This window comes from Dromaius novaehollandiae, chromosome 6 (assembly GCF_036370855.1).
Source record: "Dromaius novaehollandiae isolate bDroNov1 chromosome 6, bDroNov1.hap1, whole genome shotgun sequence".
Taxonomy (NCBI): domain Eukaryota; kingdom Metazoa; phylum Chordata; class Aves; order Casuariiformes; family Dromaiidae; genus Dromaius; species Dromaius novaehollandiae.
Window position 1 is genome coordinate 43,964,729 of NC_088103.1, and position 25,767 is coordinate 43,990,495.

A 25,767-nucleotide genomic window follows, 5' to 3' on the forward strand; every position below is an offset into this window, starting at 1 on the left:
AGTACCAATAATGTATTCTCCGCTGTTGCCAGCAGGAACTGAAGAGCCCTTAGCTTTGTAAGAGGGAGTCTCAAGTCAACGTCCTGGGGAAAAAGCCTTGGAGATGGGCCTCCAGAACCAAGTAGAAATACCTCTTTAGGGCAATGACAGGAAAGACTGAGTTGCCATCAAAGCCATTTTTGGAAGAGAGAGGACTCTATCTTGCAGTGGAATCTGTCCTGCACCTTCCCCATAAGCACTAATCACTTCAACAAAAGCTGGAAGTAATAAAAAGCTATTCAGGATGCAGTCTGGAACAAATCTACCACATTGTTTTTTCAGACAGTTAAAATATCTGTCAAGCTAGAAGGACACCAAACGCAGGGTGAAATCTGCTATGCATGCCTTTTACTTAAACATGCACACAGGCCAAATAGTCAAGCTCACATGTGCACATGTAAGTGCCTTCATTTCCATGAAAGTGGGTTGCTTCTCAAAGCTACTGAGCACTTACAGCCTCCATTGACTCCAAAAGCAGTTGCATTTTCTGGGCAGCCTTGAAAATTAGGCTGAATTTCCTCATCCATCTCTCTGCCTGCATTTGAAAACCTTGGACTCAGAAAATGTATTTTTAACAGAGGAAAAGAAAATAAAAAGCTTAAAAGAAAACTTACAATCATAAATAAAACAGCTCTAAAAGGTTTGCTTTAGTTTTAAATATGCGGGAATGAGAATGCCAAGGTTCAGTTCCTGTGGAAGGCACTACAGCCATTTCCTGCCTCATCACATCATAATTAACATGCCAAGACAGCTGGACTTTATCAGAATTGTTTCATCAAAAAGCAACAAGCTTTGAAGACTATGGCCTTTTGTTTTCATCAGTAAAGGCATAACCAGGCCAATTTCCATTGCTTATCATTAATGATCACAGCTGTAATTTGTATGTAAATTATCAGTTAAATTGGTTTAGATCTGTAATGTTCAAACCACAATTCAGGAAACACTTAAGAGTTCGTCAGTAGCAACCAATGACTACTGTGAGATCCTGGAGTTCCTCAGGCTCTGCCTCACACCAGGCAGGAGGAAAGGGGTAATGGGCGTTTGACCGTTCTACAGCACTGCCTGCCATATGGCAGTCTAAGGACAGACTTGGACTACTCTTCAGCTCCTCAGAGAGTCACTTTTCAATCTGTATTGCAACACAGTTTCTCAAATTAGATGTGGTCTTTTGGGTGTCATATAAAATCTAGAAGGAGAATGGCAAAGAATGCTGACGGGAAGGCTTAGAAGATACTAAGAGTATGCAAGCTTCAGCGATTTGCAAAAGCATCAGTCCCACCCCTAACTGTCATACAGCTCTGATGTTGCCAAATCACAACCATCTTTCAACAAAGTAGTATTAATCCAGCTGAGCTAGTCACTATGATGCAAGCTTTCACTGAAAACAGATTACTTGCAGGGATGTCGTGCCACAATCATTTTTCTCGTTCCAGCTCCTCCAGTTGAGTGTTTAGACACCAGAAGGAGGCTGCACGGACACGCTGCTCCCTGCGCCCATCTGCAGCCTGCAGGAAGCCCCAGCAGTCTGTGGGCACCCTATTAACGAGCACTCTCATGAGGACTTGTTTGTGAAATGCTCCACCCAGGAGCTCCCTCTCTTATTACATTCTCCTCATTTCTGCACTCTTAAAGTTTATGTTCTCCCCCACCCCCACTTCAGATGTTTTAACGTGCACAGTTTAGAGGCATCTTTCATTCTGACCAGGGAAAGTGTGACTGACCCTGCTAAAGTACACTCTCCATCCCTGGCAGACGGAAATTGTTGATGGTCTTTCACCATCTCCTGAATAAAGATTGATGAACAGTAGCTTAAAGTGATAGCTCCTATTACAAGAACATCACTAGCGTGACAAGAGATACCACTGGGTAGTTCTCCCTGCTCCACGAGAGGGAAGGAACGATTACAAGGATGTTACAGCGCACACTTTGTTGTCTTGAAATGAGGTCTTTTTCTTTTTTCTCACTCTATGCACTTTTAAAATCCATTTATTCATAGTGAATCTCCAAAGCTATTAGTACAGACTGGAAGCACAGTTGTCTTCACTAACACATTGAAAATATTGCAAGCCCTTTTTTAACAAACATCAGTAACACTAAGATGATTACAGATACAGGGATGCTTCCTAAAAGGAGGAAAACAAAGAACTTTTATTCGCAAGGAATCACACAGAACAGTTGAGGTTGGGAGGCACCTCTGGAGATCATCCAGTCCAGCACCCCTACTCAAGCGGGGTCCCCTAGAGCACATTGCCAAGGATTGTGTCCAGAATATCTCCAAGAATGGAGACTGCACAACCACAGTCCCTTATCCCTTAACCCTATCATCTTCGTAGCCCTCCGCTTGACTTGCTCCAGAAGCCGCATATCTCTCTTGTACTGGGGAGCCCAGAACTGGACACAGTAGTCCAGATGTGGCCTCACTCATGAGTCCTTTTCAGGACATTGCCTGTGTTTGTGGGTTTTGTCTATATGACTTCTTATAAAAGCAGTGTCCCTTCTCCAAACTCTCCAGTTATCTTTGCCACCGCATTCCTTTGTCAATGCAGCCTACAGCTGCTTAATCTCAGCCACTTCGAGCTGCACCTGTGAATCAGACTGGGTTAATCGCACTAACAGATGGCAGGGGCCGAGCAGGCAGCTAAGAACTTATATCATTTTAAATAGCATCTAATGTTTCACAGCCTCAGAACCGAGGCAGTCGTATACAACAGTAACTAACTAGAGCAGTCGAAATAAGCCTAGGACTTTATCATCCAAACAAGCGTTTCAACTATACAATATATATGCCACTTACAAATCAGTCTGAAAAGTAAATATACTGCCTGACTACCACATTCTTTAACTAGGTGACATCTCTAATGGAGGATCTCTGTGTTCCTCATGTTATTGACTTTACAAACCACAAGCAATAGTGAACTACCAGTCATCCAAGGGGATTTTGCAATAGTGCACGGGGGCAAAAGGAACAAATACTAATTCTACATTTTTTCTTCTTAGTGATCACTCTATTTAGAGTGTATTAATAACCTTTCAAATTCCATAAAGGGACTGAACTTTAACATCCAGACAGGTTTAAGACTCTTTTAGTCTATTTTCACCAGACCTAAGTAACATAAAATATGTGGGTTTAGCGCTTGATTGCTTTCTTTGTGACAAACCTTGATGGACAAAAGAAGCTCATTCTCCCCAGTGGGATTTCCACCTAGTTCAGGACTTCAGGATTTGTCTCATTACAACTCAATTTTATTTTTAAAGTTTCCATCCCACAGTTTAATAAAGTGAGTTAGATCTTTGTTTCTTCTCTTTAGATTTCAGCTTAGGTTCAGGAAAAGGGAAAATTAGTTCATGTGTGAGACTCCGAAACAGACAAAGGCTGAACTTCAATTCAGGAAGAAAGGAAACTGAAGAAAGGCTAGGAATAAGTGAGACAGAAAGAACAGACCAGTAAAATATGTTTAGAAGAATATTAGTTTATTTTTTTCTCATTTCCAAATTATGAACTATGCAAACAGAAAAAGGAAAAGGAAAAAGACACTATTTGGTAACACATGCAGTTAACATCCAAGAAGCTATAAAGGCAGGAGTGCAAAACACTGGACAGTATTTTCCAAGTGGATCCTGCTAGTCACCTCCGGCAGTTGGCTGTTACTTACTCATCTGGTTGTTGTCATTCACAAAGTCCTCAGAACCATCATTGTCATCTTCATCATCCCCAGAGGAAAGAGCATCTGCACATTAAAAATAATCAAGATTTTAAAACAGCATGATCTATGGGCAAATAAACCAATATTTTACATCTTAAATTATCTATCAAGGAGAACAGATGTTCTGTGAGTTGTACAGAAGTTATAGAAAAAGAAAACCCAGCCATAAAATGTGTTATTCTTATAACATTCTAATAAAACTAGCTAATAATCCTGAAATGCTACAAAGTTTCCAAAGAGAGCTTGCTAACTCCAAAAATCTTTCTACTTGTAATTTTTCTGTTTCTTAAAGACATTCAGTTGAACAGAACTAAGTGTTTCTGAATGATTTGTCTCTAAACTAAAAGCAGTGTAAGGGGACGTAGGACACCGCTTTTACTCTTCTGATGTGGGAAAAAGTTTTTGTATCCATTTCACTAGTTTTATCATCATCACGGTGATTCTGTATAATTTAATTCTGTCATGGAAGCATCAAACAGAAGGCTAGATCTTCAGCAGCTATTAATCAGCATAGCTCCCATGAAGTACATGGAATATATACAGAGTCTGTTTCAGAATCTGGACAAAGAGGAAAATATTTGAAACTCAGCTGCAGAAAAAAACACTACTTCACACCCAACTGGACTGTTTCAAGTTATCTCGTAATGTGTCTTTATATCACATTGTACAGCTTCTACATGCACAACCTATGTTTAACTCACTCACCTGTAACATTTACAATGAAGTACAGAGTATCACTGTCTAGGGTCCTAACAGCAGTGCAAGCATACAGGCCCGAATCTCTGGGTGTAGCATCCTTAATCTGTAAGTATTCCCCAATAATCACTGTCCTATTGTCAGGCCCCAAGGGGACCCCATCCTTAGTCCAACTGATCATGACGGCGTCTTTCAATTGACAGCGCAACTCAAGTGGTTCTCCTGGAAGTGCTGAATATACATCGGGCTGAGAGATTTGGTATTTGGTTGGTGGCTCTGCAAAGATGGAATGAAGGAGGAAAAAGGAGAAAGAAAAGGGAAAGGAGAGAATTTCCAACAAAAGTCAGTGAGGGCCCTTTTTATCCATAGAAATCAAGTTATGTTAACTAAAAAGTTTCATTCAGATTAGCCCAGCAACCTGTCTCATAAAACTGAATCACATGCAGATACGAGATAGGTTATATTTCCAAAAAGTTAACCACAAAGAAAGCTCCTTCCCTTTTGATTGATGTCTCGTTCTGTGCCTTCTCTAGAGTGCCACACGAAGGCACAACCACCTCTTCTCACCAGTCACAGCAATCTGACTCTGGAGAGGTGAATATACCTCTGAGGGTCTCAAAGTAAAATGGGGCAGCCAGGAAGAGTTCAAAAATCAAATTATACCTTAGCACTTGTGTCTATAATTTAAATGAATGCTCATCTGTCCCCATCTGGTTTTAAAAGTTTTTTTAAACTTGAGAAGCACTGTTTAGGAACAAAAGGACAGCCAAGAAAACCCTCAGTAACTAAACTAACAAACATGGGTTCCTATATACTGCATATATGATATCCTCTATTTTTCCCTCTGCACATTTTCCAAAGTCTCTACATTTGCTTTCTACACTGCCAACTCCAAGCTACAATAATTTTTTCCACTAATTTTTTTTATTTTATTTCTTATTTCACAACCTCTCCTAAGCAGAATACTAGCAGAAAACCAGCAACACAAGTGATGCTTTCAAAGGCACAGTGTACACAGAAGTTCAAAATGATACAGCTTGTCCATCAGTTCCCTTTTGTAAGGGAAGTATCAAAGTATTGAAAAGAATGTCAAACTGTAGTCTTCTTCCAAAAAAAAAAAATTCTTTGCAAAACTACATCTACCTATAGTTACCCTGGCCTAAATTGCCCCCCTCCAGGGCAGGCTGATAGCAGGGGAAAGGGACCCCCAACCACGAGTAATCTCTCCAGTCACTCGGAGGTGTCTCCACAGGGGCAGCAGGACAGCGGGGCACAGGCTGGAGGGACCTCCCTACACTGCATGTAGGAAGCACTGGGGCTCTGCCATACGAACTAATTGGCACTGGTAACTTACAGCCAGAGTATCCCTCTCCTACTCTCCTGCTCACTTTCCCAAGACTGGCATGAAAAGCAAATAAGGGAAAGAAGCATGAACACATTTTCTGTTTGCTCATGAGGAGGGTCACATCATGCAGACAGCTGCTCTTCAGCTCTCGGCCCAGCACACATCCGTCCACATGCAGACACCAACTGTGCACCGCTGTGTATATATATAAACAAAACACACACCACTTTGTTTTGGGGAGTCTGAGGGATTATTAAAATAGGTGAGTTTTCAGTGTCCACCCTTGCTTCTATGAATACCAAAACCCAAGTTCCTTGTCCTTAGAGCACAGTGTTTTCGTTTCTTCTATCACATCTCCTACAGAGAAGCCCAAAACACGTCATGTCTGAGCTAGTTAACGGACAGGCATTTGGTAATGCTGAAGCTCTGTCAGCATCAAAAGTAGCCACCACGTGACACTCACGCATTTAAATATTCTGTTATACTGGTATATTTAAAAACACAGGGCCCAGCGTGTCATTTAAACATTCTGTTATATTGATCTACTTGAAAATAGTGTGCCCAGCTTCTCCTCTCACTCGTTCTGGCACCATATCATTTCAGGGAGTTCACTGGGAGTTTGCCTGAAGCAAAGCAGAGCAGTCCCCAGGAGGTACCCTTATGAAACAAGCAAAACTTCTCCTCTACTTTTGCCTATGCCTATGTGTTTTTTCAAACAACAGATTTGACTCATGCATCACACCAAGATGGTGGCCAGGATAAGGATATAAAACTATTTAAGTAAAACCTGAACAAGACCATTTATGGAAACAGTAATGCTTCTTGGATTTAGATTTTATACGTGGGTCTCTACACTTTTTAGAGCACCAAATTCCTTATCGAAGTCTACAACAAGCTACAATATAGCTTGATACATTTTATAAACAAATTTAGACTTGCTGATGGAGTAAAGAATCCAGAGATCCAGAACACAGAGGAGTCTCGGAGTACCATACAATGCTGTTAGAAATCTAATTTCCAGATGGAGCACAGGCTGTTTCTACATGTACTTCATATCAATAATGAGCATATATGAGAATTTTTTAAATTCAGATTCCACTATAAAATAATTCAAAAAAAAAAAAAGTAGCTGAAACCAGCTTGCTAATTTACTTTGAAGTTTACGAGACTTCTTTGTAGGGCTCTACCTGCAAAGTGAATTTCTTTTACAGAGTTTGCACTGTGCCAACAATTTACAGGGGTCTTTAAAAATGACTTTTCAAAAGCCAACTAGGGTGAAGGTAACTCAACCCTCCTCCAAGGGCTTTAGAGGCTTGTGCTGAACAGTCACAGAAAACAAGCAGCAGGTTCTAGGCAGGGCCTAGAACAGTGTCCTCCTGTGTAGATTAATTCCCTTGTGATTATATGTGAAAAAGGCAGGCTATTTTCCACCTGAAAACCTTGACTGCATCTCTTTTTAATGACTATCTTCAAATTCACATGGAATCTTTCAACACAAGCCAAAAGGCAAACTCAAGTACCAATCTAAAAGGAACATTACCAGTGAACTGAAAAAGCGTAACTTTCACATAGACGTTAGAGATTGGTAAACATTATTGTCCTCCATTTCTTTCTCTTTAGAGTATCAAGGAAGATACAGCACTAAGAGTTGTCATGAAATAATGAAGTCATGTTTGGAAATAGTGAGTTATTTCAGGTAAGACTTTGTGTTGCCAATCTAGAACGTAGCAGCACTTAAGACTCACTTTTCATAATGCTTGCCGATAAACTTTTCCAGTGTGGGTTTGAAATGGTGCCCAAATGCAAACAGAGAACAGGTGGGATTCTGAAGCATTATTCTACCTAACAGTTTTGCAGGGAAAAGCCATGACTTTAAACTGTTAAAAAATTCCTAGCAGCACGTAAACAACTATACTGCAAAGTTAACTTCCTCTCCAGGACACTGCATGCCATCATAAGCATTTTTATACTACTCTGAGATTTAGGGCCAAATTTTGAACTCACTTTCACACTGTATAATCACATTGGTGCTGCCCCTGAGGTTTACATGAGGATTATTTCCCCACTTCCATGTCCTTTGAGCACACTAGAAAAATGAGGCTGTAAATTCACTCAGCCTTCACTTGTGGGTACAACAGAATCCTCTAGAGTGTTCACAGCAGCATCCTCTGGAACTTTCCCAAATATGAGAAGCCTAAGTCAAAATAACCAGCTACCTCCCTTGCAAAAGGGAGAAGGAGAAGATATTACTATAGAGCCTGCACCGCCAAGCAAAGCTTGATGACCTGGTATCACATTTATGCTCCTCTAGCCCTCTGTGAAGCTGTGTCCGTAACTGTATCCTGAGCCGTCACCGTGAGCTTGTAAATTGGCAATTTACTGGATGAGCTCTGCATGGCAGAGGGAAGGCAGCAGGGGTTTCCTATTCTAAGTGAAGTCTCTTGCAAAGCCTGTAATTGTGGCATTAGTTGCTACTGCAGAGGTGCATTAACTGATGTGAATAACACCTGTCTATCACTCCTTAAACACAAAAGGCACGCGTAAAACTTTTGTTGACATTCTTAATCACTGGAGGACAAGGGAGGGAACTTTGCTTCTACATATTGTCTACTCTCAGCTACATCCTTATTTGTAACAGTGGCACATACAATGTAAACATATTTATACTGTATAGGTGGAGCTACAGAACAATACCCCCATAGAAAACCATATTGCTATTAAATAAACAGATATGGGCTTTTTCTTTGCCTGCTCATACAGTCTCTCAGCATGGTTTATGCCATCCAGCCATCAAATGGGGTAAATACTGTTTGCATAAAAGCTGTGACCACAATAGAGGACTGAGGACACCCAGGAAGCCTTATTTCATATGAGATACACAATTACATTCCAAATCATGTTTCTATTCAAGATCACTGGAACAACAGAATTTATACCTCCTTAGGTTTTAAATTATTATTATTTGTCTCCATTTATTAAAATGTTAACAAAGAGCTGCTTATCTTAAGGCTCAAGGCATTTAGTTACTTAGTTACAGAGCCAAATAATTAAACAAATAGCTAATAGCTAACCCCAGCAAAGATTCTCACACAATTCTCCGCAACACAAAAGCCTTAGACCCCATCAAGCCACTTTCCCTTCAAAAGGCTTTAGTAAATAACTAAACACTCGCTACAGCATGCCCAGAAGGGTCAACAGACCTGACCTGTCAAGAATCCAAGAGGTTCATTGCAAAACTCAATGTCCCCACAGGGAATGCCAGGCTGCCAACCATTCCTCCTCCTACCGCTTCTCCTACCCTTCCTCCTGCCCCACGCTTTTTTCCTGTAACTGTGGAGGATCCAACAAGACTATGCTGAACGATCAACAGGGATCAACTGATCAAACTATGTCTGAAGCAGAATAGCCCCAGGCTCCATAACTTTGTGAGTCAAACCCAAAACTTTACACTCTATCCAGAAGCCACCAGGCAGCCTCTGTAGGATCAGGAAACCCAGGTAGCAGGTTCGCAACTTTCCCTCCCACCTCTCTGGTACAAGCTGATGGTCTTCCCCATCAGCTTCAGCCAGCAGACTAATCTTAAGAGCAGTTCCCTGTCCTGTTCCGACTGGATGATGGATGCTAAGTAAACTCAGCCTACAAAAGAAATGGCCACCAGCTTAAAAATGGCGACATTCCTGACCATGGTGACTATCTACTCTTAGCTAACTGCAAACCTAAGTCACAAAAGCTAAGCACGTCTCCTTATTCAAAAGGGGACAAAGTAGTGTTTGCAATTCATCCATCTGTTTCTCCAAAGTTACAGGATTCCTGCTGTCTTATTTGTACTGCGTTTCCGTCAGCTGGCTGCCAGCTATGCCCAGCTCTGCCTTGGCCAGGCATAATCAGGAAGTCCCTGTGTTCTAATATAATACTTTTCCTTTCAAACTTACTGAAGTTTCTTCACACACACAAAAAAAAAAAAACACAAAAAAACCCCCCAAAAACCCCATCACTGCAAACAATATTACTAAGAGCAGGAGTCATTCCCCACCCCCCATGTCTAAAAACAGTATTTGTTCAAATCTGATGAAAAAGATCTAGGCCTGGTAGAAAAACTTCATCAAACGCACAGCAACAAAGAGCAGGAGATGCATGTGACAGTTACAAAAAAAAAAAAAAAAAAAAAAAAAAAAGTGGCAGATTCTAAGTTTTCATCTGTTCCCTTAAGATAAGCTCCTGGGTTGCTCTACTTGAAAATACAGGGACTTTTACAAAATGTTAAGAAGCAGACTCTCCTAAATAAATTGAGGACTTTTTCCTGGCATCTTCTTTAGCTCTATCATCCTTATTCACTAAGGACCCTATCATCGGATGGATATATAAAAGAAAAAGGGGACAAAAACTTTATCTGAAGGAGAGGAAGAACCCTTTTGCCCTAGAAGAGAAAAACTGCAAAGCAAGGTAAATATTGCTGCATTTTATATGCATGGTACCCTAGCAAGTGTACAGCTTTCAGTCACGCTGACCTGCTAGACTGTAGACCTACAGGATCATGTCAACTCCTATTGAATGTTACATATACTAAGATGATGGAAAAAAACATGAATCTACTCCAATTGAAATACTTGCCAATGTCATCATGGGTAAAGGAAAATATTACACTGCACTGACTTGTTTTCCTAAGCTTTGAAGACTTAGAAAAATAAATAATTCTGGTGTATAGCAAAGAGTTCCATCACTTGCAGATCCCACTAGCTGAGATAACAGCTTTGTATATACACCTAAAATTTATTCTCACATGATTAGGTCGATCTGCCTTGTGTAATACTGTTTGGCAGATCTGCAATTATAGAACAGAAACTCTGTAGGTAACTACCCTCAGTGGCATTTAGTCCTGGCTACAGACACAAGGATGTACATCATACACCGCAGAACAGAGCAGTGGTGGCAAATCCGGGCCTCATGAGGTCCCCTGTGGCAAATCCCACATGGCTGTCTTGGTGGGAGCAAGGTTTTCCTGGTTGCAGAGCAGTTGGGTTGATGTCTCACACCCTCATTTCCATGGTTAAGGAGATGAACTCTTTCTTAAGTGAAAAAAAATGTATTTGTCTATGCTTCGTGAAGAGATTAAAAATTCCTGCAGCTTATAGCCTGCCTGCTCCTACCTGCCTTTATAGTTGTGATCGTTGAGTTATGGCTGCACAACTACCCAACGCACGTCAAAAATGCCAAGTATCACATGCCCATGGGCTTGGCTGTGTGCTTTGTGCTTTTGGAAACCAAGCCAGGGAAGACTCAGAGCATGCCAAGTCCAAAGTAAACAGCAGAAAGACCAGCAAGGCTACCTCCTGCTGCTGGGAACTGCCCTGCAATTTCTTCCTGTTTGTCCCCATGCTTCACCGTCTGCTCCTTACAGGACGAAGATTTCATTACAGAACTCATATCCAGATATGGGACAGAGCAAGAAACAGAGAAGCAGAAAGACAGCACCAGTATGTCTTCTGTGCAAAGGCTTGGTAACAGGGGAGAAACCACCCCCCAGTAGTGGGTAGCCACACCAGGAACCCTAACATTACTGTGCTGCCTTTTATTACAGCACCATTATGATGAGTAGCTACAGGTCATCTGCAGGATTTGAACCACTGGTTCCCACACACTAAATCTTGACTATTTCCATTCAAGCCACGAATTCCGCTAGCTGCATAATGCAATAGTGTTGGTCTCTGTGCTGACTAAGTGTATTGGGGAGTACAATATAAACCTAACACATATGTAATGCAATCTCAAAAATAATTAACTAATCTTCAAACTCATTACAGAAGGGTCTTTTCATGTAATCTATTATACAATACTAGGGGGAAATGTATCACCTTTTGTCAGAACCTTGAATGAAGAGCTGAAAAAAACCCCTAACCTTCCTATATCTTAAAGTCAGAATCAGAGAAGAGACTAGGATCATTTTCTACTTGTTTCTACTTTCAGCAACAGAACATCAATCTTCCCCACAGTATTCTGCGTATAACTAAGTGGCAGAGCAATTTAACCAGCAACATCTTCCAGCTTAGCAATAAAGTCTGCTTGGGAAAAGCTCCATATTGCACATAACATCTTGGGAAGGGGGATGAGCCTGTATATTTAATTGTACAGGGTGTTATTATTTTTAATATTTTCTTACATCCATTCCAATCTATAACTTATTTCAGATCCTTTATTTGCATTTCAAGCAGAACAGAACATAGCATAAGACAAAACATAAAAACATAATCTTTCTGTTCCAAGTTTGCCGAAGGCCACACTTAAGACTTACTACTCAACATGCAAAAGAAATAAATTACAACTGTAAGGTTAAAAATTGCACAATTTCATGTTCAAGTGTTAGTTCTGGACACACAGAATATCTGTTCACATTCCCGATAAGCAAGTCAGCAGTTGTTTCTTTCATATGCAATCCAATTTTTACTTGACTATACAAATCCTCTTAATTTTAGCAGCTCATCTGGAAGTCTCATCTTGCTTATTCCCTACTCTGCCTCTGAAACACATCCTCCACCACTTCCTAAAGCAAGATTTGAAAAAAGTCACTAGAAACAAGATCCCCAAACCATCCCTTCAGCACTTTTGTAATTCCTGTCTTCAATGAATATAAACCATAGGATATTCTCCATATACTTCAAAATGACTCAACTTCAAGGCATAACAGGCTCCCTTTTCACTGAAAGCAATGTTTAGTCAAAAGGAGTATCAAAAGCTAATTTAAGTCCAACTCCGCAAAATGAAAGCAGGAACCAGTGGTACCTGGGAGTCAGGAAGGGCCAGCAGAACAAGGCCTGAAGATAACAGCTAGGCTAGTTAACTGCATCTCCAGGTGGCCGCAATCATTTATGTGACAAGGATTATTTTCAACCTGTAGACCTATCAGTCACTCATTATTGTAGCAGTTGCTCTTGGGCACATAGCCATATTAATGGAAGACAGTTCAAATGTTTCTGAATTGTTAGTAGAACGGCAGTGCTGCACTGTGGATTTATTGCAAAGTCGGCATGTTAATCCTGCGTGTCTGAAAGGTCTGTGCTCCACTAGTCAGTAAACAGTATCGGATAAATCTGTAAACTCCCTTTGGGTACTTCAACAGCGTAAAATCAAAACATGACTATTTTTCATGATTAAACCATTTTACCAGAACTAAGTTCAAGAACTGCTCAAAATTTAAACAGGTTTTTTTAATGATTTTTAAGGAGTGTTGGGTGGCCTAAAGCAGCATTCCGGATTATAAATCATACTACTTTACTTGAAGCAAATTAAACATTGCAACACAGAGACACTGAGCAGGGCACTTTGCAAACTTGCAAAGCAAGTCCCATAAAAGCAAACCCTCACTCGCTGCCCAGCAGCCGGTCATGCTCGCTGCTCACCTGGTACCCCCCTGCGCACCTATTTCTGCTGTCCTAAAGAAAGAGAATAATCAACTCCATGTAGTTCTCTATATCAAACTTTTTAATCACATGCAAAAACTAAGCTACAGCATGGTGCTGTAAGCCTGTTCTATTCCATCTAACCACAATTTAACACCCTACGGACTTGTCCTGGTCAGCACAAACTGCTAAAGCATGCCTAGCCACAGTATCTAATTCCCAATCCCATGTAAACACAGCAACAACACAGACAAGCCCCTTGGGAGAAAGCATGAGGTGATAACTACCATGTCACAAAACCCCTTTCAAAGTAGAAACTCCCGAAAAGCTAGGGGAAGGGAAGGGAAGGGAGAGGGGAGAGGGGAGAGGGGAGAGGAGAGAGGCATGCTTTTGCACTCCCCATCCTCCCCTTTCTCCCTTCCAGTCCCCCAGAACATTGCCCTTCCTACTAAACTCTCACAAATGAAAGCTGTGGATTTTCCCCTCCTCTCAGTTCATATGGGTTTGTTGCTGTAAGGAACTTTGGAAAGCTGCTCGAAATCGGTTAATGTCCCAAACTCTGATGAGCCAGTTCTTTGTGGGGGAGGAAAAGCAATAATTACACAGAACTTGCAAAGGCATGTGAGGAAGGGAATTAAAGTAGGTCAGATCTCAGAACTCTTCAGCTTCTCTGAGGTTTACCAAATGCTTTCACTACAGTAATTTTAAAAATACAATTAAAATAAAAATAGCTTGGCAATTGAAGGAAGCTGCACAGTAGAATTCAGCTAGCACTTGCTTTGCCCTTCTGTCCCTCTTTGATACGGATAACATCATTTATGCAGTGACAAGCAACAAAAGGGACCTGAACCAGCAAAAACTGAAGTCTATGAGACCTATCTATATTAGATGCTGACTACTCTGATAATCAGAACTTGGCCTAGGAAAGACAAAGCCCTATATTCCTAAACAAGGGTTTCTTTAAAAAAACCATCAATGATAACAACAATGAAGAGATGGGAAAGGATACAGTGGAGATATACATTAATTGGTAAATATTTGTTTTTAAAAGTAAAAAACCCCAAATATTTACCCATTACTGTTGCACAATATTTCATTTTGCAACTGTTATTTTTCAAAAGAAGGCACAATGGGGCAAGCATTACACTCCAATGAATAATTTTGCTGATACTCTGTATTCCGATTGAAGCAAGAAAGGCCACATTTCCAAAAGAGCTCAGCACTCCAAGTGCACGTTGCATAATTATAACAGGAGCTGTTGGCTGCTGCGCACTTGAAAATCTGGTCTTTATTTAGGATTTGCCTGTATTCAAAGTTGTTCCAACTTCACTTTCAATCAGTTTAAAAACCAGGCTAGTCCCCGGTACTACAAGAAGGAATCTCTGATTTTGGGGCACATGGTGTTGAATCAAAAAATGCTACTGCCACATGGCACAACATGCCAAAACTAAATTCAAACTCACTCTCTCACTGAAATCAGTTCCAAAATTGCTGTAAGGATAATTTTACCCTGGCAGGCTCTATGCCAGATCAAGTATTGTCTGGTTTCCCACAGCCATCACAAACACAAATTAGTGTGTTCTGACTGACTTCGCAAAAAACACTCCTACCTCACCCACAAGAGCTTTGCACTGCTAGGAGACCCAGGAGTGCAGCATGCTCGGGGTTAATGACGGCAGAACCAAACCCTTAGCAAAACTGGTGCAGAACTCCAGCCTCTTAATCACTTTAGACATGTTTTGGGTTCCCCATGCCTTTTCAGTCCTGCACAGATTTTGTACTTGTTTAACTACACTGAAATAAATTTTCTCTTCTAATTAAACCAGGTGTACAATTGCAAATAAACAAGACATAACTTGCCTAAGTGGGTGATGGTTCTTTTAAAAATACAGATTTATATTGCTAAGGTGCTCTCCTGCTTCCAAGAAAGAAAGACTCTACTCTCACTGCAAAGCTTCAATCTTGAAGATCACAAAATTTTTAACACTTAAAAAACTGAGACTTCTAGTAAGGAATTTTCCTCCATTAACGATACACAAGAAGCATAGTTAAGTATTTTCCTCCCATTTCCATCTGTTCCTAAACTAAACATTCATTCTAAGAAAATACTAATCTCTGAATCTATTTGTATAAAGGCAAATGATCATTTCTACTTAAGCCGGAAAGCTGGATACAGAAATATATTCATCAAGACCTATGCTAAATTTATTACTAAAACCTACAGTAGTCCGTTATCTCATGCATATATAACCTTACTTAGCTAAAGTTGTGTCAGCATTGTCATTGTAAATTCTACTTTTGTAAATTTGTAACTTCTCTGTAAAAACTTTCTATAGCCTGCAATTTAGTTGTGAGTTCTCTGCCAAGCAGGAACCATTTTAAAATTAGAAAAGTGTGCATCCATTGGAGTTGGTAGATGGATTTGGTTTTATCTATAGAAGTGGTTAAAATGATAAAGTTCAGCCTGTCGGAAAATCTTTTGGCTCCAAAAACCACAAAAAGAATCAAATTTCTAAAAGTTAATTTTTTCAAAAGCTCAGATTTTAACATATGGCAGATAGGCCTGAAATGTGCAATTATTTGTGCTATTTGGCAAAACAGTTGCCATGCTGACACATTATCAGCTTCCAGTGTTTCATCACCACGGACTGTAAATAACAACCATACCCATGCCTAATTAGCCTGCAGCTCAAGACCATGTCTGTGCGACAGGACTATGGATTTTAAATGCAGAACGAACACGATAAGGCTCATTTAATCTGGCTGCCTGTACCATTCACTAGCATCTCACCTAGCAGTCCCTGGACTGGGCCAAACAACTTTCTGAACTGGGTCTTTGAAAAAGCATCCAGCCCTTGCCTGAATCCGTGCGGACGTCGCATTCCTCGACACGGGGCTGTGACAGTCAGTTACCCTTCCTTAAAAGAAGAACATGCAAAACCTCCACTTTAACATGAGTTTGACTTGTTAATTATAACTGCTCTTTTCATAAGACCATAATACCGCCAGGGAAGCCCGGAGCGTATTCCTGGGCCCTGGGCAGACCCCGCGGCTGTGTTTTCCTCATCCAGCGGGAAGGCACGTGGTGGTGCCCCGCTTCCCGCCCGCTCCCCCAGGACCGCCGCGCTGGGGACACCAACACGGCGCCGGCGCGGCAGCTGGACACCAACGCAGCGCGTGCTGCGCCCTGCGGCGGGAGAAGCCCCCGGCCGCGCCGGCCTCACCCGGGAGCCTGGCGACACCTCCAAGCCCCACGCGCTGCTGCAGCCGGGTGGCAGCGACTGGCGCAGGATCCCTGCCCCGGCTGCGCTCCCGGGTTTGACCAGTGTGCGGCTGGGCTCTGTGGAGCGCCTGACGTTAACCTCTGAGCACTGCCATTCGCTCGTGGATTGTGCAGCCTTTTCTTTTCCTCTTTTTAAACAAAAATGAACGTATGGCTCTGGCTAGTGCGCTGAATGTGTTTGTATTTTTATGTTGTTTACTGTCAGCAAACAGCTGTGACATAGTTAAAAATCCAGTGACAAATTGTTACTCGCTTTCAGAGTCCAGCATGGGCACGCATCACCATTAAAGCAAGGCTCAGTCACTGTTCCTCCCAGGAACCTCCCAAACACACATTTAAGGCCCATTTTAAACTACTGTGATTTTCACAGGACATGGAATTAGGCTGTCTCTTGTGGAAAGCTTAAATTAGTCCTTTGAAATTTGACCTACATTAAAAGAACTAAAACACATTGTCACCGCACCCGGCGAGGGCCCTGAGTGGGTGCTCCAAGGACAGTGTCAGGGCACTATATGCAGAAGAGACTAAATTAGCTACCCAGCAGAACGATAACACACAGCCTGGGTAAGGAAAGGTCAAGGGAGAGCTTGCTATTTATCAAATATATGTCTAAACTAATTATTCAGTTCACAAAGTAACCCTTCAACCTATGTGTGCGGTCAAAGCCCTTTTGAAATGTTGGCTATCATCAAAGGACTTCATAGCCTGGGTACACAGAAAGAGAGTAACTCCTTTATACACACTGGGGTAGACATTTTTTCTAAATACTTAAAGGCAGAAATTCTTTAAGCTCCCTAGAATAAAAAACATATATGTAAACACTTGATGCAAGACATAATTCAAAAGTTGACAGTCCCAAAATTCCTGCAGGTCCTGTTTATGCGCACACTACTCACAGCCTCAGATTGCACTAGCTATCACTGCTTAAGCAAGAAAACACTGCAACCAGTAATAAACACAGTCAGGATCCAGCCCTTAGTGAGTATCCATTATATCAACATTGACATTATAATTCACAGTCGCTCAGGATAGTGTCTTCAGTGCAAATACTTCTACACATATCACAGTAATACCTAATGGTCACAGGTCAGATTCAGAGCTCAACTAGTCCAGCATTTTCTAAAAGCACCTTAGAGAAGCTTGCCACTAAAGAGATCAGATATACTGCAGACAACCAAAAGTAAAATACTTTGATGCACTACAACTTCTTACACGTATCCTGTACTGTATACATATCTATGCAGTTGATTACCCTATTGGATAAATATTGCTTGTGCTAAAGTACATATTTAACCAGATACTGTGAACAAAACGGTTGCAAATAACCCTAAAGTTGTGTTTAGCTAAGAGACAAGAATATATTTCAACTAGAGGTTATATATTACAATCAAAAAAAATGAAAAGCTACAATCTCAATTCCTGCTAAAGCTACATACAGCTTTCTGCATATTCTGAGTCACTAAGACAACAAATAGTAACAATCAAAGCATCTAACACCAAAACAGACAAAATTTAAGGTATGTCCAGACTTTGGAATGTTCAGGAAAGGATATACTGACAAGAACGTACCAACAGATACAGGCTCTAAAAAGGTTTTATCAAACATAAGGAGCAGATCAGAGTATGTCATAAAAGGTCAGAGCCCTGCCGACCTTCTCAGCTGGTATGAAATGTCGTCGCGCCAGTGACGGCACAGCCAGCAGCCCTACTGACAGTTTACATTGTTGGAGCACCTCACCCTCCACATTAGCTGTGGCTCAAAGATATTTGGCATTTACAAAATTTAAAAAGAAGTCAGCTTCGTCTTTGAAGAGAACAAAAGGTTTTCCAAAAACCTTTTCCCAAAAGGTTTTTTGTTTTGTTTTCAGTCCAGAGAGCTTGTGGGTGGCAGTGATGAAACCCAGAGAAGGTGATTGTGTAAAAAATTGGTATTGTTTAAAAGGGGTTTAATGAAGTACATAAAGGAGGTTTTATTTCCCAAATCTCAGATATAAATCCCACACAATTCCCTGTATTCTACAGCATAAAAGCTCTTATTATACCATTAACTTGGAAGCTTTTTTTCTCCCTTCTGGTAATGATTCAGGGTTCGCACATCTGAAATTGTTTCATGTAAGTAACATTCCTGCCCAGGGAAGAAGTTTTACATCCCTTTTAACAATTTACACTTTGATAAAACCCAGATTCTAGCCACTGGATATTCATTTTAGAAGAAGCATATTTCTAAACTGTGTTTTTTAAAATAATAAAGGTGAAAAGCAGAAAAATCACCAGGCATAAGTAGAAAATGTTACTCTTCTCCCTGTAAAATACTTCACCAATCATGCAACCACATTCTTCTGACTTAACCCTAAAACTAGGGGACCTCACTGCAAACAGCTAATCTGAAACCAGAATTATTCATGATTTTGCCATTCCTCTGAAAAGCCAAAAAAGCACCAGATGTACAATTACCAAATAAAACAGTAAGTGGTGATGAGAGTTGGGCTTTTTTGATTCTCATGTTACCTCCAAAAAAGTTTTGCTAACAACAATCTCTGTCAACGGCAGATGACAATATTACTATACTTTGTTAGACTTTTTCAGGAATGCTTGCTAGAGAGGATGGCTCATCATCTCTAAATAATTCAAGCTCTGCCATCAATAAAAATGTACTTGGAATGGATTCTAAAAATGTGCTAGCTGGTGACGTCTATTTTTAGAGGCAATGGTAGAAACAAATAAGTTTTGCATGAAAATTTATTAAATAAAAACAAAGCTGTATCCCTGCACATGAATAGTAAAATGTGTAAAGATCAAATTGTCTCCAGAAAGCTTGCTGAATCAAAAATGATCTATGGATTATTATATTGTTTTGATTGATGAGTTACTAGAAATGCAACCACTCCACTGAACAGCCAACAACAGCCTTATGAAGGAAGCCTCACTTTCCCCACAAGGTGTTCGGAGAGCAGGAAGGGTCCTCCACAGAATAGTAAAATCATTCTTAAATACAGCCAACTCATGCCAATAAAAGAGCAGCCTTTTCTTAACTCTCTACAGAAGGAAAGCACTTTGGAAAGTGTGGGTAAAGGATATATCTACAAAAACATACCACCAGATACAGGCTCAAAATAGGAGGTTTCATCGAAACATCTCTTTCAATATAAATGTTTCAGTTAGTCTTTGCTTTCACAGTAATAAACTGCTATCCATGCTATTCAGATATAAACATTCACACTTCTGCAATTTGCAATCCACAGAGTGCACTGATTGTTTTTTGACACGAAAAACAACAACAGGGAAATTTATAGTAACTAACTACAAACACCAATAAAACTGAGACACTTGTTTTTATTCTCTTAGCAGAGTGCCCTGCAAAATTAAACAACCAGGACATACAATGAAAAATTATCAGGATTTTTCTTTTCCTCTTAACTTTTCAGGTAGTTAGAATCACAAAGACATGCAGCTCTACAAACATTTTCATTTCTGGAGATGTCAATATGTAACAGGTATGTAAGCGCAACACACTGGTTTTCTTAAAGACCCATTCCTGAAAATATTTATACATACACTTAGATTATACGAAGTGATGACAATCTCTGTGAAATCATTGACACCACTTGCTTGTATATGGTTAAATATATGCACACTTGGGTTGAACACAGTCCATGTGTAAACAGGGAAAGTTGGAAACCATGTAATTATCAAGGGCTAATCTGTTACTTGCCTTATATTTACCAAAGCACATAAAGAGCTTAATTCTATTTCAGATATTCAGGCATTTAAAATTAACTTATATTGCAGAATGAAGCATTCTAGAATGATTTACCTTCAGGTTCCAACGTGGCATCTTCGACAACTAAATTAAATGAAGGTCGAGCCAGGGAAAGTCCAGCCATGGTGACCACCACCAGGCATATAAGGCAACCCGAATCCCTGCTGACCATCTTTTTAGTGTAAATTCCTGGTCCATTTCCATATCTCCATGTGGACTTTAATCCCATCTGAACACCTCTACAGAAGCATGGACAGAAAGCAGTGCCTTCGGCCACGATAATACCTCCTCGCTTGGAACGTCGTCTGCTGCTGTGGGGGAGAGAGATTTAGCAGTGTCAGTGAAACCGTCTTAAATGCAAACTGAAAAATTTCACAAAGCCCCAAACAGGGTTGAGAGGGGGAGGAGGAGGATGGGAAAAGTCATTTTCCAGCTTCAAGAATATGTGAAAAGTGAGTGACTTTTCATTTTCTGTTAGCAGTTTCCATCATCACCTGAGGCGTAACCAAGTCCTCCTTGTTTTCACAAAATCACTTCTCAGCACATATTTAGAGAGCTATTTTAATGACAGAAAAATATACAGCTTTAAAAAAATAAAAGCATGCACATGTGCAGGCACATAACCTTTAATACTACAAAATTACCACAATTATACAAATTATATTCTTCTTATTGTTTGAAGGTTTATGTAAGATTGCCGTGTTTTTCAGTCCTTTACCTAGTTCTGCAGCCAGCTGAATTTTCAATAATTCAATACTTTTCTACAAGGAAAACAGTTGACAAATACTCTCTAGGCTTAGATAATCTAGAAAACTTTATATCACTTCAGGAATTCCAACTCTTCTGTATGCTTCCCTCCTTCTGCCTTAGTTCAGGGTCCATTTGAATGTCTGAGAGTCCAGTACAGGTAAAAGGAGCTAGTCTTTGCAGAGGTATTTCTTAATTAAAGTGGATTACAAGCAATTAAAATCTGTGTAAAGTTTGATACAGATTGCCGTTTCACAGGAGATCTCCCCAGCATCATTTTCCATTCCTACAATGCTAAACTGCAAAGCACGCTCACATGTGCACACACATTTCTGCTCGTTCTCGCTTGGGGATGTTTACTGATACGTATTTTACAAATGAGGGGAAAATGCCTATTTCATTCACTGTAAAACAAATCATTTAAGATGAAGATGACTGTTTGGTAAATCAGCTATGTGCTGAAGGAAGAGAGAGGAGAAAAACAGCACCAAACTACCTGACACTGCCTTCAGTGTCAGACCTGGTTACCACCACAGCAAGATGCCAGGTGCGGGTCTGAAAAGCATCCTCAAGGGGTGACTTAACAGTTCAACCAGAAGAGCACACCTTATTTTCCTCTCCAAAAATAAAAGTGAGTATACCTCAATGAATGGATAAATCAGGAAACTGCATCAATTGTTCTAACCTGGCCAATTAATCTTAGACATGAGGAAAGCTAACCGAAGTTTCGAGGGCACCCATCTTGAAGAAAAAAAATAGCATAAAACCTCTTTTTCCCTCCTGTGCTCATCCCTAAAAAGGTGAAGGGGGAAGTGTAGGGATAAAGGCAAACTTCTCAAAAATCCCTGTCATCTGAATGTGCAGAACCCTATGGCACCTCAACATGCGGTACTCAGAAACATGGACGAATATTCTCTCCCTTTATAAAGTCAACCATTAAAAAGTGTATTCAAATTTTATTAGCCTTCAGCTAAGACCTGGTACATACAAAACAGGTTCAGAGTATTAAGAGCAGAAATGCTGTTGAGGTATCTTTCATCCTGAATACTATATACAATAACTTCTGGAGTCAGTAGAGATGGATTTTAGAAGAAATAAATACGGCAGTTGGGGAAAAATCATTAACACATGGCATTTCTAGGGAGGCCAGGACATTCCAAGTCAGTTTTTTTCACCTCAACCAGTATCAGCTCAATGCTCCGTCCTCTTTTAGACCACAAGCTAGCAACCACGATTAAATCTTCAGTGAAAACACCACCAGACCACTGCATAAACATTTGTGAAGAGCTCTCTGAACACTTCTTTAAATAAGTGCAGAGCAGGTGTAGAATTGAAGTGAGCTTTATCTCCGTGACTGGTTTGTGTTTGGTGAAGGACTGGAGCAAGCCCTCCTGGACACTATCACCCAGATCAACCCTCTGACTCACTGTCTGACAGCCACAGCACTGTGGCTCAGTTTATCCAGCTGTAAAGTGGGTAAAAATCCCAATTAACAGGCTGCATGTAATGCTAATTCAATTCCCACAAATCATCCTGTGAAACCTGATTAAAGGCTAGGTATATAAATGCAAAATTTAATCATAATTTCTCAAAAAAGAAAGCATACTGGAACGCTAACATATATTCCAGACGCTTTTTTAAACAGCATCAATTCCATTCACATTTCAGCCGCTTAAGATTTTTAGGCTACATTAAAAGCCATTGAAAGCATGCATGTAGCTCCTACCATCGTCCTAAATCCTGAACTGTCGCACAAGGCTACTTGCCAATGCACCTTCTCACCTGAAGATTTTTGGTGGTTTCTGCACCTGAACATTTGCCAGCAGAAAGTAGGGATTCTTCATCCACAGGACAACAGAAAATTCAAAAAAAATGTCTTGCAAAGGTGTAGCAAAGCAAAAATCAGAGCTCTGGGTCCATCCATGCAATCAGAACACCTTTTACAACCACGATAGTGAGAATGGTTCAAGGACTGCCCTTTCCCCAAAAAAGCAGAGTCCAATGAAAAAGAAACGAAATCAAATTCTTTTCATAGTTTAATCGCCACAGTTGCTGGGGGCCGATTCTCTGGAAAGACCTCCTGCACTGGATAATTATGTACCTCTATCTCAATGTTTGGAACACAGCCCCAGCATGCTTTTTGGCCTCCACAATTCTGGCTTCCTGACTACAATACCATAATCCCTCCTGGAGTCTCAGACTCAGTGAAAGCCACATGTAGTGTTTATTTTTCCCCTTGAAAGGGAACTCTGTCTCTCTTCTCAGCCTACACTTTGGGGAGGAGTTGTCAGCCTCCAATGATTGATGGCTCTCCTTGCCACTCGCTCATCAAGTCAATTTTCACCTCGTCACATACCTGCCCAAATTTCTTTGCCAAACTGACAAGCATGGGAAAGCAGACTGGTTTCGGAGCCCAAGCAAATTCCTGCAAGCTGTACTTCAGTTTAAACACACGCACACACAAACAAGTAGTACTTGTTCAGCAGTGGCATTAATTAAATTCAATGCTCCATGCTCCGTGTTCTTTTTAATCTACTTCCATTGTTGTTTATAAGATGTTTATCACTCCCCACGGAGAGTGCAATTTGTAGAGTATGTTAACCAAATCAATACATTGCTCACTGCATAACTCTTAGCATCTTTCTCTACTAGGCAGGGAATAGTAAAATTTGAATGAAGCATGGATATTCCCCTTCAAAGAACACCCAAATGCCCTAACAACCGCCTAGTAGCTTCATTGGAAAAATCTAGGTACATGAAGCTTTAAAAACTAGCTGCTATGCATTTATATAATCATATATATGGAAAAGCATAAATATATATGTGTGTGTGTATCTCTACACCTACATGTACAGATAACAAGACTCTTCACCACAGTTCAATCTCCAAGTAGATTCGAGCATCACAGCTATTAAGCATTAATTCTGGAGGACTAATGGGAACCGGCTGGCGGCTTCAGTACTTTTTCATTGTTCAAGCTTCTTTCATTTGCTTTCCAAGACTATCCTGTTTTTCTCAAGTCTTTTGCCACTAAGAGATCAGAAAAAAAAAATCTGCATTTTAATTGACATTCCAGAGAGAGAGAGAGAAGTCCAGAGGCTGCTGATTGCTGTCTATTCAGCCCAAACAGGCTTTTCAGATGAAAATGAGTAAAGGCTAGTGGAAGATTTACAGGGATTTGGTACAAAGGAGACAATGAAGTTTTAAATGTTGATAGCGTTTCACACCAAACGCATAATGGATCACTGTTTGAACGGGCCGTTTTGCATTTAAATATATATTTCATTGACGATCTCTTTTTTCCCTCCTTATCTCAGGCGGGGGCAGTTCCGTACCGCCCGCCCCTGCACCCCGAGCATCGCGCGGGGCACGGCGGGCGAGGACCTCCCGCTTCTCGGCACTTCTCCCCCGCCTTCGCGCCGGGCTCCGGGCGGCCCGTCGAGGCGCTGGCGGCCGGGGGCTGCGGGGCCCGGCCCGCGGGGGCGGGCTGGGCGCGGGGCTGCGCGGGTGCCTGCGTCCCGCACCGGCGGCCCCGCAGGCACCTAAGCGGGGGGTGCTCCCCCACCGCCAAGCCTCCCTTCTAATAAGAAGCCCGCTAACCGTGCCGGCGGCCCTCCTGCTGCCACCGCGGGAAACCCTCCCCAGAGGCTGCCGCGCATCAAACGGCTGCGCAGGGCAGGGCCCGCAGGCACCAAGCGGGCTGCGTTTTCTGCCAGGCTCCCCCGCCCCGAGCCGCACAGCGCCCAAGTGACAGAAGGGCACAGCGCAGCCCCGCCAGGTCCCCGCACCGCCCCGCCCCGCACCGCCGCGGGCTGCGGCCGGAGCCGCGGGGCAGCGCCGCTCCTCTCCGCGCCGCTCCGCGGGCAGCGCCCGGCCGGGCCCGCGCCTCGCCGCGGCCCGCAGCCGCCGCGCACCAGGTGCGAGGCCCCGCGCGAATGCGGCGCCCGGCAGCGGGGGCGGCGCCGGGGGCGCAGCCGCCTCGCGCTCCGCCACTCGCTCCCGCCTCGCTTGCTGGGGGGCTGCATTGCCGCCCGCCGCCCGCCCCCCCGCTGCCGCCGCAGACCCAGCCGGGTGCCACTACCTGCAGCGCAGAAGCTCCGCGGGGAGGGTCCGCTCCCGCCGCAACAGGCGGGCGGAGGCCAAGTGCCGAGCAGCGGCTCCGCGGGACGGGCAGAAACTCCTCCGCGGCCGCGGGTCACTCCGCAGGCAGCCCCGGCGGGGCCGGCTGGCAAGCCCGCAGCGGCGCAGCGGCGCGCATCCCCCGCGGGGCGCGGGCGGGACGCGGCTCGGGGCAGGGCGGCGCGGGGAGGCAGGAGCCGCGGCCGGCAGGCGAGGCAGAGCCCGGCCCGGCTGCTCGTCCGCGGGCTGCGCGGCACAGGCTACCGCCTCAGAGGGGCGACCCGGCCGTGCCCAGCGCCAGCAGCCACCTCCCCCGCGCGGGCATCGCCGAGCGGAGCGCCGCGGGTGCGGGTCCGCTCCATCCAGCCTCCCTCCCGTAATCGCCGCAGCTTTGTCGAGCCGACAACCCCCCTCTTTTCTTTTCTTTTTTTTTTTTCCCTCTCTCTGCACACTCCTCCGCCTCCCTTCCTCCCTCCCCTGGTCACTCCCCCCGCTGCAACCCGAGCCGTTTCCTGGACGGCGCTGCTCGGCTCTGCCAATCGCGGCGGCCGCGGCGCGGAGCCCCTTCCCCTGCGGCCGCCCGGCGCGGCGCGGCGCGGTGCCGTCCCGCCGCCGGCCGCGGAGCCAGCGCGGCTGGGCAGCGGCCAGCAGCCGCGATTCTCGTCGGGGCGGGTTGCCCG

At 42.7% G+C, this 25,767-nt stretch overlaps 1 protein-coding gene across 9 annotated transcripts in view; it reads right to left on the reverse strand.

Moving 5' to 3' along the window:
- The window catches only part of FGFR2 (fibroblast growth factor receptor 2), an 88,383-nt gene extending 62,845 nt beyond the window's left edge, over positions 1-25,538 (reverse strand). Inside the window, exons 1-4 of one of the 9 annotated variants that reach the window (XM_064514319.1) lie at positions 25,050-25,537; positions 20,276-20,532; positions 4,449-4,715; positions 3,693-3,767 (exon numbers count right to left, since the gene is read on the reverse strand). In XM_064514319.1, coding sequence (XP_064370389.1) covers positions 3,693-3,767; positions 4,449-4,715; positions 20,276-20,450 — 517 coding nt within the window. In that variant the 5' untranslated portion in view covers positions 20,451-20,532; positions 25,050-25,537. Of the gene's footprint in view, positions 1-3,692; positions 3,768-4,448; positions 4,716-20,275; positions 20,533-22,750; positions 23,166-25,049 lie in introns of those variants that run through there. The other 8 variants (XM_064514318.1, XM_064514316.1, XM_064514320.1 and 5 more) reach the window with 8 other exon arrangements.
- Between the last annotated feature and the right edge of the window lie 229 nt (positions 25,539-25,767).